The sequence below is a fragment of the Macrosteles quadrilineatus genome, unplaced genomic scaffold (assembly GCF_028750875.1).
Source record: "Macrosteles quadrilineatus isolate MER2022 unplaced genomic scaffold, UCM_ALF_1.0 Scaffold_8__2_contigs__length_117827958, whole genome shotgun sequence".
Lineage (NCBI taxonomy): Eukaryota > Metazoa > Arthropoda > Insecta > Hemiptera > Cicadellidae > Macrosteles > Macrosteles quadrilineatus.
The window spans coordinates 5,512,247-5,530,733 of NW_026542601.1; the positions used below are offsets into that span (position 1 = coordinate 5,512,247).

General features: G+C 36.2%; 1 protein-coding gene across 3 annotated transcripts in view; it reads right to left on the minus strand.

Annotated features, from left to right (window-relative positions):
• Positions 1 to 15,527, minus strand: part of LOC128999326 (nuclear factor of activated T-cells 5-like) — a 71,611-nt gene extending 56,084 nt beyond the window's left edge. For 2 of the 3 annotated variants that reach the window (XM_054425757.1, XM_054425758.1), the window contains exon 1: positions 15,289 to 15,527. In XM_054425757.1, the coding sequence (XP_054281732.1) occupies positions 15,289 to 15,361 (73 nt within the window). In that variant the 5' untranslated portion in view covers positions 15,362 to 15,527. Of the gene's footprint in view, positions 1 to 4,572; positions 4,672 to 15,288 lie in introns of those variants that run through there. The other variant, XM_054425759.1, reaches the window with a different exon arrangement.
• Positions 15,528 to 18,487: the final 2,960 nt, after the last annotated feature.

Below are 18,487 nucleotides of genomic sequence, written 5' to 3' on the forward strand. Positions count from 1 at the left end.
TAAATCAAAAGAACTAAAATTTCTCAAACCGTGTCCTCTCACACTGCAAAACGGACATAAAAAAAATGGCTGTAAAAGCAAGAGTATAAACTGCTATACACATATTATACTTATACACCAACCCCGTACGAAGGACGGGTACTCTGCTAGTATCTATCAATCTATATATTAATAGGTAAGCTTGTTTCTTTAAACCCTTTTTTCTCAGCTCCTTTGCATCGCAGAGAAAACCTACGCGTACTGCTAGAAAGATATTTTCTTGTATATGAACAGAATCTATTTAAAAATTAAAATAGGCTCAAAAATAAGCACCAAAACGGACTTAAAATTTTAAAAAATCAACATGAGCCTTATGGGTTGCCATGCTGGTGACGAAATAACAACGAAATATAAACAGAAAAACAAAACAAATGGAAGAATTTTCATCACATGTTTTATTTACAGTGAAAATAAAATATAAAAGTTTGCACAATTTGTAGAGTTTTCGACCACGAGGCGACCACTAGTTCATATTTAAAATGAACTAAAGAATTTTGCCAGCTATATCAAGTACACAAATTGTTCTATGATATTCAATGGCATTAAAAAGTTATAGGGTTTACCAACAGAATGCAGCACTATTATCTTTTAGCGAATTTCCCACATAGGGAATAAGCTATTACCGTAGTACTCATGGTAAGACCTGGACGCGGGACCGATTTTTTTTCGTTTTGAAGTCCCTAGAGGCCAAAAACACCATCCGTTCAAATTCATATATATATATATATATATATGTACGTTAGCACGATAACTCGAGCAAAAATGATCCGATTTTGATGAAATTTGGTACAAACGTGTAAACCTACGTTTATTCGAACGAGTTCGCGATCCAGCATGATCGGGCCATGGGAACGGGGGTTTACGGGGGGTTTTATGGGGTAAAAATAGAGTTTTCCCACTTTTGACCAAAAAAACATAAAATTTAGCAATTTCTTTCCAAACCATTTTGTAGAGCTTAAAAAAACAAATAATTTATTATATTGAAGAGTTATTATGCGCCTAATGGTTACGGAGAAAATTCAAAAAAATTGTAAATTTAAAATCCCCATGATATTCTTATGGAGAATAAGTAAACTGTTGTAGTTTGCTTGTTTATGAACATATTTTGATCAAATTTGGAAAACGTTTTTATTTCTTACTAACTATTAACATTTTACAAAAAAAAAACCAGTTTTACCCTCCCTGATGCAGCAAACCTAAGTACTTGTTAAACTAATTCTATTTAAATCGGGAATAAATGTTATATTTTTAAGTAGACATTTCAGTGTAAATCAAATCAGTCAAATGGAAATTCGCTGAGTCTGCAGGTTTGCTGCAGCGGGGGTATTTGGCATTTATGACAAAAGCAAATTCGAACCAAGCAGCAACAAAAAGCTGTGATACACAATGGAAACTGTCAAAGTAGGATTGTTTAAAGTTATGTTTATGTCTTTTATTTATATATAATTTGGGATATTGTGCGAATATTTGGTAATTTACTTTTTTACATTGTTTAGGCGCAGAGTAGAACATTATATGTGTTATACGATAGCATACCATAAATTAAAAGAACCAAATTTTCTCAAACCGTGTCCTCTCCCACTGCAAACGCAAAGCACGAGTGTAAACTGCAATAAGCATTTTAAACTTAAACGCCGACCCCGTACGAAGGACGGGTACTCTGCTAATAAATAAATAATTGAATATTTCGGAGAAAGTAAGTTGGTTAGGAAAAATATCATTTGGCCTGAGTGCCATGCAAGTCGTACATACAGTGAGGTAAAGATTCAATTTTATGTTTTCTTTCACTTGCATTAATCCTTAGCTTAAACCAACCATTATATCATAAACACTTTAACATTATAGTAAACTAATCAAACTCTATCAACTGTTTTGTTCCGAACTACTAAACATGTATTTGCCTCAGGCTCACAGTTTTAGCATTAAACTTATTTTAATTCATTCATTCAATTGTATGCATTTTATAATGTACAAAATGGAGATTTAATTGTAAATAAATGAATATCAAAAGACACGTTGACGTAATGCATTCCCCCCGCATCGCAAAACAATGAGCTACATTGGTTCGGGGAAATCTCTATGAGCAACTCATGCTATACCTACATTATTTTCTCTAATTATATCACTTCCTAGCTTGGCTTGTACAAACCAGTATTATGTCTGATGAACCTATAAAACTAGTCTTGAATGCCAAAATGTGATTTTTATGTCTCCATCCTGTACTTGTAATATTTCAGAGACATACTTTAGCATGTATTTATTTATGTATTGGCATTTAACATTGGATTACTAATTATATGTTACAGACTTTAATCAATTGATTTACTATCCATTTTCATTTAATTTTATTATACATATGATTGGTGAAAAAATATTGATTTTACGGTAAGTAAGTACTCTTAAGAGTTGAGTACGATTCATTCTATACGAAATCTCCATGAGTAACTTCATATTTCGCGTAGTTACATTGTTTATAATACCACGCAAATACACATGTTGATTATTGATACTGTTAGCTTGGTTTTCCTTTTTTACCACTATGTTAACGTTAGTTACTTAAAACTGATATCTTAAGCACGTATTTATTTATACTACAGGTCGTTCAGTGGTTGAAAACTCGACCAAAAATATGTAGACTTTTCTATATTCACTCCACGCTGTATGTGATTGGTATTTATTCAATTTGTTTTGATTTTCTGTTTAAATTTTGTTATTTCGTCACCAGCATGCCAACCCATAAGGTCCATTTCAATTTTGTATTTTAAATTTGTTGTGTTTATTCTTTTAGCCTACTTTAATTTATTAAGGGATTCTGCTAATCTACAGGAAAATGTCTTTCTAACTGTATGCGTAGATTTTCCCTGCGATGCACACGAGGTGACAAAAAAGGTTTTCAAGAAACATGCTTGCCTATTAATAGATTTATCTTTTGTAATAAATGCGCGATTTGATAGTGCAGTCACACATAAATACCTATATTTAAAACAGTGGCATCCATTGCGAAATAATGAGATTCAATCCCGTGAGATCTCTAAGTAACCTTATAGCAATGTGAAACACCTAGACCTGGTGGAATGGTAGGAGGAGGGGGGGGGCAAATTGGGAGAGAAACGAGTCAACTCTTTCACCAGTTTTTTTCTCGCCGCCTCTGACGCACTCGGGAAGCCCGGGTAATTAACTCGTCGGCTTCTGGTTCAGGCTGCAGGTTGTGTCGTGATATCAGCAGTCAGCACTCGACACGCAGCGATCACGTGAAACTGCGTGTGTACGCAACTGGCAACTTAGATAAGGAATTGAAAAACAAAACAACAACGATAATCTACGAGTGGCGACGCAGACGAGTGGCTTCGAGAGGGGTCACCAGGACACGGATATCTGGAACAGCTGATCCACGTGTAGACTACTATAGCACAGTTGTGTATGGATATTGGCCATACACACACATGCATAGTCGATGACTGTAGGTGAAAAACTGACAATAAACACAAACTATAGATTTGGAAGAGTTTACAGGGATGAAAAAATACGAGAAGATGAGTCACCACGTCTGATCCATGTGGAGCGCGCTTTGAGGTTGTATGTTAAAAAGCTGCGAGTGCCGTTATTGAATACCAAATTGCATTATAATTCATGTATATGAGAGAAGATGGGTCAACGGGACACAAATAACGGAAATAATGTCGCCACATAGCCTATGGTAAGCCTATGGTGACATGTGTGTATGAAATACTGCGTGTTGCTGTATTATTGAGCACAAAAATGTACGGTATGTGAAATTACGGATCACCAGGACACTACTATCAGGAACAGCTGATTCACGTGAAGGGAAGTTCGAGGTTGTATGTTAAAAACTGCGTGTCGTAATTTTTTAACACACAATTGTACATAAGAAAAGATTAAAAGACGAGTCGCCGAAACAAGAATGTACGGAATAACTGAACAACGTGTACTTGGAGGTCACGCTACAAACAATGTGCATGTCGTTATTCTTAAGCACAAAATTACGTAAAGATAAGAAATAAAGCTGAAAATGAATACGACTGATCTGTTCCAAACAGGTGTTGATCCAAGGCGGGTAAGGATTAGAGTATGCATGTAAAAAGCTATGTTTGCCACTAATTTAATACGTCCATGAGTAAAAAAAGTACCGATTGCTTTAATTTGGAGATCAAACTGAGTTTTTAATGACATTAAACATCATTAAACCAATATAAAAAATAACGAGTTTAGATATAACGCTGAAAGGGAAACAAAGCAAGCGATCCTTCATGATTCCAAATTACATAACCATCGACGGTGCAATCTACAATGGACACATTTTCAGATGCTGCGGGGATTTGTTTCTGTTCTTTCAAATATCAATATCAAGGACCTGTGTGACCATTAAACCCCTTCAAAAAGTCAGTAGTCCAATATTTTTCCAAAACATTTCACATTACCATGTGACAATGTGTAAAAACCTAAGAATTAGAATAGTAATCAGATTTTAATTCCGTAAATTACAACTATGATCTATCCAAACATCAACATTACCTGTTCACCATCCATAACGCTATTTACACACTTGATACTACACTAAACACCGGGTTATCACTGATAGGAACTAAGGAACGAAGTCGCGTTGAACGCTCGGTACACCGGAATCGCAACAACTGGACTGAAGGTCTCCTACCGAAGGAACGATCTGCGTCAGTCGTGAGTCATGCTCAGGATTTGCCCGACCAGACACCACAATTGCTTCTGGAATTGTTGGAAATTTACAAAACACATCAAATCTTGGATGATAAAAGAAGGAGATGTAACTTGACTAAACTGGCGACAGATTTCACGACTAGTAATTATTTTACTATTTTACTGGCGATGTACAACTACAGTAGTTAGTAAAGAACTTTGCTATTTCACAATATTATTTTCGTTGTAACTCGTTTTTCATTAGACCGTCAATGAACTCATGACATATACCATCAGAACTCATTGAGAAAGTTAATTCAATGGTTACGTGTTCAGCACAAGCTTGGTAAAAAATGTGTTTACCTTATCAGATTCACGCATGTTACTGTCGCTGTAGAAATTGTCTATGTCAATTCTTTCTTATTTTCAAAAAGATAGTAGGCCTACGATATACCAGTTCCCTTCGTGTTCTTTTTGCTACAACACACAAGCAACATTTGCAAATGCAATCCATGTTTAGTGCATCCGCTTAGTAAAGAAGGTTGATACAACTTAGAATGGTTTAAATACCTTCGGTAATCCAGTACCAACACGGAACACGGGTATGAATTAATACACATGTACCGATCGGTATTTACGAAACAAAAACGAATACGTGAGTTCACCGGCCGCAACGGGCGACTCTCCACATGCTCCAATGCGAAATGGTCAGTCCAATGGATGTCTACAGTGCGTTCAAACAGCCGTGGCACCTGAGGGATCAGGAAACTCCAAGGGTTTCCATGGGGTCTCCTAATCCGTCAGGTGTCACGGTCTATAGTCTATAGTGTCGTGGTCTAAATAGTTAGCTTAAACTAAATAAACTACATCGAATGGACTGAACATTTCGCACTGGAGACCGATGATAGCACAACAAAGTTCTGAAACCGTGGTCGCAGAAAATCGACATAAACTGGATAACTGAATGTATAGAAAATCACTATTTGTTCCTAGCCAGTTCAGGCATATTTCCACATCTCATGATGTCAAAAATATGAAAAATCACTTAAATGTAAATTTAAATTTCGCAGTAACAAAATTAGAATAAATCTAAATGCTTCACGACATAGCTCAGTAGCTTACTCTCAACTCAATGAGCAAAAACAGTTAAGTTTTTGTTTGAGTGCAAACATGACTCACACACTACAATAGAGGCCAAACAAACACACAACCACGTCACGTGATAACACTAGTATATACTGTAGTTGGTGTTGGTGTTGGTGCGATGTTGCCAATCCTCTGAGGAATGTAAGGCCAAGTATAAACGCTGGCTGTGTACTGTATATCAGAGTACTCTCTGATAGCGTGCGATAACTCCAACTAGTGACCCCTCGTCTGTAGACACTCTGACTTTACATAAAGTCAAAAACTAGTAGCCTCGAAAAAGTTCGACGAAAGAAAATAAAAGATGAAAAGTCAGTTGCGATGCTAATCTAGAGGGTTCTCGTAATTTTTCAGTTGGTAGCACGAAAAAGCGTACAGCGAAATATCCGTACAAGGGGAAACAGTGGTATTGGACGAGGGTAAGTGGTAAATAGTATAAACGAAAAATGCGTAAAAATCACCACCCCAGCCATCCACCCTTAAACTATTTGGAAATAAAATAGCTTAATGCATCCTAACTAGCGAAATAAGAATCACATATTCCCCCAAAAACGCAAATACCAAACCATTTGTAGGCTCTTGCCTACATGCAAAAAATTTATTAGCATAGACTAAGTTAGACCAAATTAATCAAATATGGTCAATTGCAAATACAGAGTATTGTCATAGACAAAAAGGTATAATTAAAATAACTTAAAAAATTAATCTAAAATAAACAACTGTGTACCCCAGCCTAATTCCGAAGTGAAAGATGAGTATTGTAACGTTGTGCCCGCATGTTTGAGACAACGTCCTTGGTTAGGCCAACCGACACAACAACAAGAATCATGTTGTTGAATCATACATGTGTGTGTAGGTGTGTTAGTGTGCGTGTGTTGACGCAGGATTCTGTGAACGCGCTCGCGGCGACGTCTGCGCTGAGGAGTTGGGCCGGGCCCCATAATGCAATTTGGCTGCGCGGTTTTTATCATCCAGCCTCCAGTGAAGTCGTCCTTGTGTTGTGTACAGGCGTAAAACTTTACAAAATAACTAGGCTATATAGCCTATGCCATACATATGTATAGCATAGCAAAATTCTCTCCCGATTATGTCGAACCCAAATATTGCATATTTGTAAACTAGTTTTGTTTCTAGTTTCAACGAAAGTGAAATATTATTCAATGCGCATGTACGCAATAAATATAGTAAAACCGATATATAAATGTAGATCAGATCTTAAACAAAACGTACACGGCTTCCATTGTTTTAAGGTTCAAATTTAATTTTGGCGTTAATTAACATACAAAAAACAATCTTTTTAATAAAAAAAACAACGATTTAATTAAAACCCCACTTGAAAATAGCCGAATCACACCTCATCAGGTCGTTATTGTGGTACTTATGTAATGGCTTTCTGTTCACACAATCTTTGTATGCGTGTTATCGTTTGGCTTTGGAGTTCAACAGCTTTGCTTCGTCATGAACCTTAACTTATTTGGACCTAAACGATCTGGGAAGTACTACAGTATTAGGCTTATAACCATTGATACAAGCTCCTTGTCACATTACTAATAAATTCTAGTCGCTCTCTTCGTGCTTCGCAACAGGGCGAGTTTTTAATATTACATCTTGATGTTGGTTTTTATTCAACCAAATAAATAAACAGATTGCAAATAAACAAAAGAGAAATTTGTCCTAATAAGCAGTACAATACGTGCCACTATGATCAATGGTGGGTCGTGTCACTTTACAGTCGATGCAAAACCAGACCATTCTCTTCTTCATCCTTGCCCTGTTGCGAATCACGGGCAAACAGCACCTAGTAAGTTAAATCATAGTAAAAAACAAAAGTAAAAGCTGATGCATATTCAGTAATTAAAAAACAACCCTCGAATTAAGGTTAGCACCCTTAGGAGAGGGTTTATGGAAAATGAATATATTCCCTACGAATGTCTAATCAAACTTGTTTATTCAAGTATGCGGTTCATCGGCATTTATGAATGGCACGGTTTCCGCAAAAGTTCGTGTCCCTTGTGAACGTTAACATTTATATCCTTAATCTTGGTACGAATAAAATTAAATAATTATGTAGTAGGGCCTACGTGTTCAGGATGAACTGGTGTGCATATTTAAAGTACCATTTAATGCATTCCATGTTCTCTCGAAATTAATAAAGATGCATTTGTTGAGGTTGTGTGTACGGCATTATAGAGTTAGAACACAGTTACACACCCGCCATTGTTATACTCAGTTAAACCAAGTTCTTTACATTATTTTAATCAGTCAGACATAATTCAAAGTCTAAAGCTAAAAGTAAACAAAATAAAAGAATGTAGCCTACAGAAGTGGAAATGTAAACATGTTGTTTCGGACCAGTTTGTTCAATAGTTGTGTGCTACACGAAACAGACGAACGTACACAGATGCCATTTCTGTTATGTGGTAAAATTATGTACACAAAATAACAGTGTCCATCTGTTGTTCGATATGCTTTCAATAATGGTCTTGGCTAAGGAAAATGCAGATCTAACAATAAAAACCTATACGGATTGGCTCGCTCTATTCTACACTCATTTTACAATTTGTTCTGATTCTGTGTGGAATTGTTATAGGCCCCTAGTGTAGGAGGAATCTGAGTCAGAGGTGGGAAAGCGGTCCAACCCCATGTTTTGGGGGTGCGCCGGGAATCGACCCTGCCTCTCTCGCATTACTATTCTAAGGTGACGTTGCTGTTGTAAAAGCAATGGCAATAATATGATGACAGAGAACTCAAGTGCTGCTGTAGACCTGATAACGTTTATCGTAGACGTTAATGCAAGTTAACAGGTTGCAAGTTGCAAGTTGCAGCGTTGCAACGGTTGCAGGAAGTGTTATGTTTACAGGGCTACAACCGGTCTTGGTCAGTCCCAAGTCGGCAATCGGCATTCCACCGTACACTCAGACTCACACTGTAGCCGCTCACTACTCGCGATCCACACTCACAACAACAAACCAGTGACAACTGCCAAAACAGGCCTCAAAGAGAGAGATCTATGGTACAAATTGCGGGAACGTCTCGCAATGCATCAGTCAGTGCTACCGCTACCCCCCGTTGCATTGGGGAGCGAGCTGGCGTAGTGGTTAGAGCGCGGGACTTCAGTCCGGGTTCGATCCCCGCCAAGTCACCAATGGATCTTATCTAATTGATAATGCCGCAACCCCTAGGTCTAGCCTGAAGTAATGTGAAAAACAATACCAGGCTCGTGCCTAGCGTCCTAGGACAAAAAACTAGTTGCATCTCTAGCTCTAGCTCAGAGATCCACGGGGACATACAAACACGTAACAGACGATTAGTTCATTTTACTTAGTTAAACAGGGTTATGACGGAAATGACAAGAAACGAATTGTAACCAAAACACGAACCCTGCCGTGCACCGGACGGAACTAAGCACTAAAATTGTGTTCAGTTGATTCACAAGGATGAAACATGTACTAAGTGAGTAGGCCTATGCGTTATGTATTATACAACAGTGGGTTATTGGCACTCGAAAAGATCACCTATTTACAAACAATATATTCAAGAACGAAACAGACGCTCCAATGGGATGCTGAACATTTCATTTGTCAATAAACGCGCTAAAACAAACCCTGATCTCAACGATTCTAAACTCATTTCTCGCAGTTCTCTAAACAAAAGCTACGGGACATCAACGATCTTAACACGTGTTACTGGTGGAATTTACATAAATAGAAGCAGAGCAAGACACTTGCATAAATCAGGAAGTCACGCCGGAGTACATTTCATCACTAGAATTATTCAAACGACACTTTCGACAGCGTAGTTAAAACATGGTCGTTTAGAGTCTGAAAAGTCAAGATAATAACGAGTTTGATTGAAAGAAATTAAGTCGATATAGCGGCAGCCAGTCACTCGCAGTTACACGTGACTTGCCTAGTCTCTACTGCTACTCTACTGAGGAGTTGATCTAACATAGTTAGTGTCTCACTTGCTCAGTTATTAGCGAATTTCCCATAGGGAATAAGCTATTACCGTAGTACTCATGGTAAGACCCGGACGCGGGACCGATTTTTGTTCGTGTTGAGGTCCCTAGAGGCCAAAAACACCACCCGTTCAAATTCATATTTAAATATATGTCCGTTAGCACGATAACTCGAGCAAAAATGATCTGATTTTGATGAAATTTGGTACAAACTAAACCTACGTTTATTCTAACGAGTTCGCGATCCAGCATGATCGGACCATGGGAACTGGGGTTTACGGGGGGTTTTATGGGGTAAAAATAGGTTTTTCCCATTTTTGACCCAAAAAACATAAAATTTAGCAATTTCTTTCCAAACCATTTTGTAGAGCTTAAAAAAACAAATAATTTAGTATATTGACGCGTTATTATGCGCCTAATAGTTACGAAGAAAATTCCAAAATATTTTTAATTTAAAATTCCCAACTGTTGTAGTTTGCTTGTTTATGAACATATTTTGATCAAATTTGGAAAATGTTTTATTTCTTACTAACTATTAACATTTTACAAAAAAAAAAAAACAGTTTTACCCTCCCTGATGCAGCAAACCTAAGTACTTGTTAAACTAATTCTATTTAAATCGGGAATAATGTTATATTTTTAAGTAGACATTTCAGTGTAAATCCAATCAGTCAAATGGGTATTCGCTTAGTCTGCAGGTTTGCTGCGGCGGGAGTATTTTTAAGGTTTATTGTATTCCAGCTTGCGGTCCTTTCCGAAGAAATTCTGTTGAAAGATCCAATGTTTTATAAAACCCCCATTAGTGTCATAGTCTCCTTATTGGCTTTACATAACTAAGGGAGTACCGTACTGTATGTTTTAGCATTGACTATAGTATAAACAGACTCTTGTACAGTCAATGGTTTTATGGATGGCACACCTGTAGGCTTGTGCTGGAAGTAAATTTTAGATTTGAGAATACTGTAGTAAGGGACCGCTGGAGGAAACTGAGTGTGTTAAACCTATGACACCACCGATGAATTCAAAAATTTAGTCTTGCAAAAGGATGAAATATGTCAAAAACCCAATTGAATCTTCTATTTAAAGAAATATTGGCTTATCTTTTCCAAGTAGAGTTGGCTCTTCTACCAGACCGATTTTCATAATTTTTGTCTTAAATTAAAGTTATGCACACATAGATTTGCCAAGTATTGACATACATTTATCTGCCGTATATTTACAGTTATGCACAAAAGCAACTGGTACTTACGTATTAAACGGAGGCCACATTTTGTCAGCGCGCTGCGGCGGTTATGTTAGGTTGGGTTATCATAATAGAAAGTATAACTCGTCTGGTATCGTTCGATTCATAACGAAGCGAGGAAAGTCCTACACACATAATATTTACGATAACCCAACCTAACATAACCGCCGCAGCGCGCTGTCAAAATGTGGCCTCCGTTTAATACGTAAGTACCAAGCAACTTCATCCATATACATTATCATGGGAGTTAAATTTGGTTTTTCTTTTCCAAGTTCGTTCTGCTCTTCTACCCGACCAATTTTCATAATCTTGGTCTTAAACTAAAGGTAAAGATTTTTAATTTGATGTGATGTGCACATGTAATACCCTTCCTAGATAAATAATACCATAGAATTCCATAGTAATGATTATCTATCTATATATTAATAGGCAAGCATGTTTCTTTAAAACCTTTTTTCTAAGCTCGTGTGCATAGCAAGGAAAGTCTATGCATACTGTTAAAAAGATATTTACCTGTAGATGTACAGAATCCCTTTATACATTAAAATAGGCTCAAAAATAAGCACAAAAAACAAATTTTAAATTTTAAAAAGTTAACATGGGTCTTATAGGTTGCTATGTTGGTGACAAAATAACAAAATATAAACAGAAAATCAAAACAAATGTAAGAAATTACAATCACACGTTTTATTTACAGTGTGGGGTGAAAATAGAGAAGCCTGTACATTGGATATTTTTTGGTCGAGTATCGACCACTGGACGACCACTAGTATAAAATTATTGAGACAAGAGGACCCTGTGCTGCTCCTTAGCATTGAAATCTGTTTTTTGACTAAGTAATATTTACCGAACTTATTCAAAGGATCAATATTTCAAATGAAAGCCTTTATTTCTTTTCTAGGAGTATTTTAAGACCAAGACATAGGAAAATAACTAAAATAAAAATGGAGTTATGTATCATTGATTGCAGAAGTCCTGAAATAATTATAATTATTGGTGATTCGTAATTCAGCAGCAAGCTATGTGCGATTTTAATAATCTACAGCTCAAACGAAAGCAGGTATTTCACTTAAGTTTCTTAGACCAAAACATATAGGATAATGTAATTAGAACTGGCGAGAACTGGCGAAATACATATTTAATTGAAGTAGGCCTAAATATTTTGTATTTTGGTACATTTAAATTAATGATGATGCATGATTAATGAAATGCATGTATTTTCACTAAGGCCAGAGCAAATGCTATAATATTGTATTATTAAATATTTTTTCCATCTTGTTTTGTAGTAAGAATGTAAAAATGGAGTTTGTCCGTTGGTATGCAAAATAAAATGGCAAACCTGTGTGTGCATGTAGGCCTATTAGCAGAATACAATACCACAAAACTCAACTCAAACGGACAACTGAGTAAAAAATTGGAGCTTACTTCAAAATTGCAATTTTAAGAAATATAATTTGGTATCTTTGAACAGCTGTAATTTTTGACTAGCCTAAATAGTCTGTTTAATTTCAGGTTTTTGTGTATTGTATTCCGCCAAAAAACAGTTTTTACTTGACCAAATGATTTTCTTTTAACTTCTAGCGGGCGTCCCAAGATTACAAATTGAACAAATCTTTAAACAGCTGACATTATTTGCTCGGTTGTTCATTGAGTCTGGGTTTGCAGCAAGTTGTGTTTTACTAACAATGACCTTCAATTAGGTGCATATCAATCTATGCTACTTGCGTTAATATAATTGTCTTCTGACTCCAAGCAAGCCGTCCCCTTGAGCAGGTAGTGTATATTCACTGAATAATGTTTTAAAATGTATTTTATGTCCAGTGACTTTTTCTAAGAATTCTAGCTTCATTTATTTTAGGCAGAGGATACGTGTCCAGCAGTTACTGTCATTTCTAACCTAACTAACCAAACCTGCTGATAATGAGAAAATCTAATGAAGGTTAAATTTTGCTCGTAAAATAAAGTTATACAGTAAATGCCTCAAATTATAATAGAAGAAATAGCATTTTAAGCAAAATCTTCGACAAAAAGTTAAGTGTCACCGATGAAATTCGATCTTAATTCCTCTTGTACACTACTGTAGCCGAGTACTCTCTCCACTACACCATGAACACGGATAGCTGCATAACGTATCGTTGTGGTAATGGTGTTCCGGGCCCCCACAACCTGGTGACGTCACTGCCGGACGCCTAATGTATGTTCAGTTGAAACCAGACACGTACAGTACCCTCTGCACTGCACTTTTAAAAAAATACAGTATTTAGCTTTCCCACGACTTTTAAAGTGTTAAAAAGTTCAAAAGTGTCCATTTTTAACTTATTGAAACTCTGTAACCACCAGTATTCACTTAAACAAGACTATGAAGAGAAACTATTAGGGTGAGGTGGGGTAAGTGCACTACGTAAAATCGAAAGTTTAACTTTGACCAGGTCTGAGCACATAATTTGTAATGGTAGAAAATTCATATTTTTACCATGCATTTTCAAGAATGTTCTCTATTAGTCTTGAAATTTTCATAAAAATAAAACCCTTAGGTATAATTTTTTGTTTTTTTTTTTATTTTTTCTACCCAGTGAATGCACTTGCCCCAAATAGTGGGGCAAGTGCATTTTCTGTCTCTAGGCCTATATACCATGGTAAGTGTATTAGGAAAACAGTGGGGTTAGAGCATATAGAACTTTTTGAGAGCTTTCTAACACTTTTTACAGAACTGAATTATCTCTTACAGTTTTTGAGATACGAACTTTTTTCAAAGGCAAGAAATCTTGTTTTTAAAAATGCATAAGAACGTAATTTTGATTTCACTTACCAAATTGGGTTAATTCATCTCCTGGTAGTGGGAATAAATGGGTTTGATAAAAATGGGTAGGTATCCTTAAGTGTCCTTATAACTTTCCAAACATGAAAACTGTTTTTTTACGTTAATAATAAAGTTATAAAAAACACTCACTCACTCTAAAAGTCACTTATTTTTCATATTTACACATGTGTGTTGCACATGGTGTGTGCACTTGCCCCACACAACAAAAATAGGGGGCAAGTGCACAACGCCCATTAACTTTTAAACTATAAGAGATGTAAACTAAATCCAAACATGACTGAAAAGTAGGCTACACTGAAAACTGTACAAAATAAACCAATAATAATAATAATACAATTTTTTACTTTTTTGTTAGGCTATGTTTAAAAAAAAAACCTATACGATCTTTCCCTCGGAGGAAAAATTACATGATCTTTGAAAAGTTTATTCCACATTTTTAAATTATTCCATGGAAATATAGCTTTATAATGTACATGAAGTATGATAAAAAAGGAAGCTTTTACTGCAAATCCTGGTACTGTACTGTAGGGCAAAACGTAAGCGATTGAGATACCTCGTATGCTCTTGCCCCATTTAGGCTCTTACCCAACCTCACCCTAACTTAAGTTTTTTGTCTGAAATTTGTCACAGATAAGTTTTGTATTAACTTAGGTAACTTAACTTAAGTTACCGTAGCGCATTTTGTGCTTAACAACATGGTTTAAGTTACAAAATGTTTAATAACCCGAAGTAACTTAAAACTTAAATCAATATTTTTAACTATTGGCTAAGTACCTACCAATTATAAAATAAAACTGTTATAAGTAGAATTATTGTTGAAAAATGTTTGGTTTTAGAGTATAATATTAACAAACGTTAAAAATAAAAACTTAACCTAACCTAACAAAACTTGCTGATTATAAAAAAAATCAAATGAACATTTACTTAATCAAATTGTTATTAGGGTCGCCCAGTTAAGAAACTGTACCCAGATCTAAGTTAGCTCCAATACATAACTTAGGCCTAAAAACAAAGTTTTATACCAAGCCCAAACCTTTTCAAGCATTTGTTTACAAAGGAATCTAGGCTATGTTTTGGTCATTTTTAAATATGCACAAACTAGGCCTAGGTCTAATAAAGAACACCCCTAACCCAAGGACAAACTATTCCCTGTGGGATTGATTTATTTTGTTAGGTTAAGTTGACCAGATTTGAACAAAATGTTCAAGCTTACTTCTAAAATAGGCCAATTAGGCCTAGGCTACTGATATTTTAGTCCAAACCGAAAAAATTGCCAGACATGCTTCAGTGACCTGGTCTAGGTACCCTCTTCCATGAAGGATCGTCAATGATACAAAATTGTTATATAACAAAGTATATATTGCCTAAAGTAAATAAAAGTTGGCCTTAGGTTAAAAACAAACAAAATCTTACCGGCTGTTCTTTGGGGCTTCCCAATACCCGTCGTCTTTATTCTCTTCTGAGCTTGAGAATACTTTAACAACATATTGGAGTCTAAAGTTCACTTTAACTGTTTTTAAATTAAACTTAAAACTACTACCACTGTATTGTCCCGATAGCACATCTAATACTTTAACGAACCACTGGCATAACAAATGCTCAGCCATTACCTCAATAAACTAAAAGATTAAAAGCCTACTGCTAGAAAAGCAAAAGACAAACCCCCACTTTTTATCAGCTGAGTGAGTAGTGGGTCAGTGTAAACACCTAAGCAGCGTTCCCATTGGTTGCTACCAAATACGTCATTTAAAGTTATCCCGTGAAGCCCACAGGTGTCGCTAACAGTATCATAACGAGAACGACATATACTGTTTTTTTATTTGGGAGATGTAGAATAGATTACAATAATCAATGGTTTTGAGAACCAACAAATCATAAAAAGCTCAGAAACCAGATATAATACCGTACATCCTAATCATACAATAAACTCAATAAGTTAAACATAAAGTTTTAAAAGTTATTATTTTACATTTGCAAGTTACATGAAGGATGGGCTTAGACAACATGCTATGCAGCTTTACATATTTCAATTCAAAGATTTATTCAATGGAGTACAACCAATTATATGTATGTATATATTTATAACTCAATAACGAATTTATTTAAACACAGTTATTCAAGTCCGCCTTCAACTTCTACATATCCAAGTCAAAATCTTGAGATCAACAAAGCATTCTTATAGCTAAAAAAAAACTCTACTATGAAGACGGAAAAGGAAGTACGATATTACAACTGCATATAGTATTTATGAATAAAGTACGTTGAATAAAGTATCATTTTTTTAAATTTCACGATATAAAAAAACAGGAATTTTACTTGAGCCAGTGGTTTTAGCATTTCAGTTTCAGTACCGTAAGGGAAATGTTCTATTATTGTAATCAAAAAGCTGAAAGGGCACGGTCTTTCCATAAGCGTGTATCCTCTCTACTTTACTTCTCTGTAGCCCGAGAAAGTTACGTTTCTACATAGTGTTTAAAAGTATTTTAGCCATGTTGTATTTTTTTAGTGACAGCTTAACAACCCTTGAGTTGCGATCTTCCTTCATTACTACTTGGGCGTTTCCCGTGTTCCCGACGACGCGGAACACACGTTTTAATAAAGCGCGACAAGTGTTTCCAGGATTATGTGTCCGAAGAGTGGGAGCTGGTTTTTAAGTGGGTGATTGAGTTGGACCATGAGTTGGACACGACGGACACTACAAGATAGCCACCTGTGTGCATAACTACAATAACTACATTTTCCTGCCTCTCCCTAAAAAAAATCAAAAATGTCTTGAGAACACAATGAACACCTAGATAGTGTGTGACACCAGTCATATAGGAGATTCTTTATGTTTCCGTTTTATAGGCTGAATTTTTTTTGTGTTTCGCTTTGAAACCCTTGGCACTCATTACTCAATTTCATTTTATCCGTTCTGGCTATGTCTATAACTACTAAGCAATGGTATTTATTATTTCTACATCAGCTGTCTTTGCCAATGCCAGACTCCTATTCTATCTATCAGTTTGCCAGCCACCACAACATCTTTATTTCTTCAACTGAGAACTTTTCTGGTTTTAACACTGCTCGCTAAGAATCGCCATCAAGCAGATATCAAAACAAACAACATTTTTGAATAAAGATAATATATGGTTCATCGCCAGAGATAAAGGTTTAAGGGAAAGGTTCCTCCAGAACACTAGGTCTTATTAAGGGTCGACAAGTGAAAGACTCGGTATCTTACACTTCCGTTTATCCAGTGTTCTACTTATCCTAACACGTAGGTTTCTATGTGCAATTTTATATGCAGTCTGATCCTGGGTCCGTAGTCCTTTACCAGGCAGTGTCTCCGGGCTCTTGTTCAGGTTTTGGCAGGAGGTTGGATCAGTCCTTTGCTTACTTCCTTACTGGCCCGGTGGTCTACGACACTCCTACAAGATATCCGTGTAGGTCCGCGATCTAGGTCTAGATCCTTGGTACCTTCACCCCGGAATCCTCAGTCCCCTAGCTGCTGCTTTCCAATGGAAAAGGTTCTGGGGTCACTTGTTTAGAAGTTAGCACTCTCTAGGCAGTCTCCTCGGTCTGCAGTCTGACTCAAACTCCGGCAATACTCATAGTATACCTATATATACGCTTTTAAGGTGGTGGGGGGCTACAAAGTCCTCCCCTCCACCTATACCCCAGGTGACTACGAACCTGCGTGCTCAACACGCCCATGCGGGGTCGGCCCAACTCACTTCCTGGTGCCATACACACCCTGGTTTTATACCCGCCGAATGGTACCCAAGTGGTGGGGGTGAGTACCTTACCTCGGCTATCGAGCATCTTTCCCCTCCTTTGGAATCATTCTTGTGTCTCCGATTACTTTTGTAGCTTTAACCTCAAAACTATCTTGAGGGTCAAAAACACTTCTTTACAGGAGTCTCAAATACTCCATTGTTTTCATACTGGACATCTGAGCTGTAAGCACATTTTTTTATTGCTGAATCGTCAATTGTTGATAAAATTAAATTAAGCCTTAAAGAAGGGCTTTCCCTGGAAAAAGGAGGAATTTTAAAATTTAAATGCAAAATAATTAGTTTGAATGCTTTCCCTTTTTTACATTTACACATGGTTTTTTACATTTGCTTATGATTAAATTTCTTTATAATTTTGAAATATCCACCAAAATGTTGGGTAAGCCCGTGCCTACCTGGTCTGCCCCCTGGAGCCGCAACTGCAATAAACTGATAAATATTCTAAAAGTATTGTAAAAGATAAAGTTATGAACTGGATGGAAATCTGACAAGATGCACATAACTTACAGTATATATTTGTTGCAAATCTCTTCATATGCACCGTTTTTGACAAAAGCTTATACTTAAGGGAAAAAGCAGGTTACAATACACCAAACAAAATTTAATACATAATTTATTTATATTATATTAAGTTTTACTAAACTATACCTTTAAAATAACAGTATACAAAATCACAATCGCTTTTATAATAAAACAATGATCAATTTCATAATGGTTGCTGTACAATTCTACAAACAGTGAACAAAAGCAAAGCACAGACCTGTCCCGTCTAACATGTCAATTCAAAATGCACCGATGATAACATAAATATACAGGAAAAATTTATGTTTGGAGAA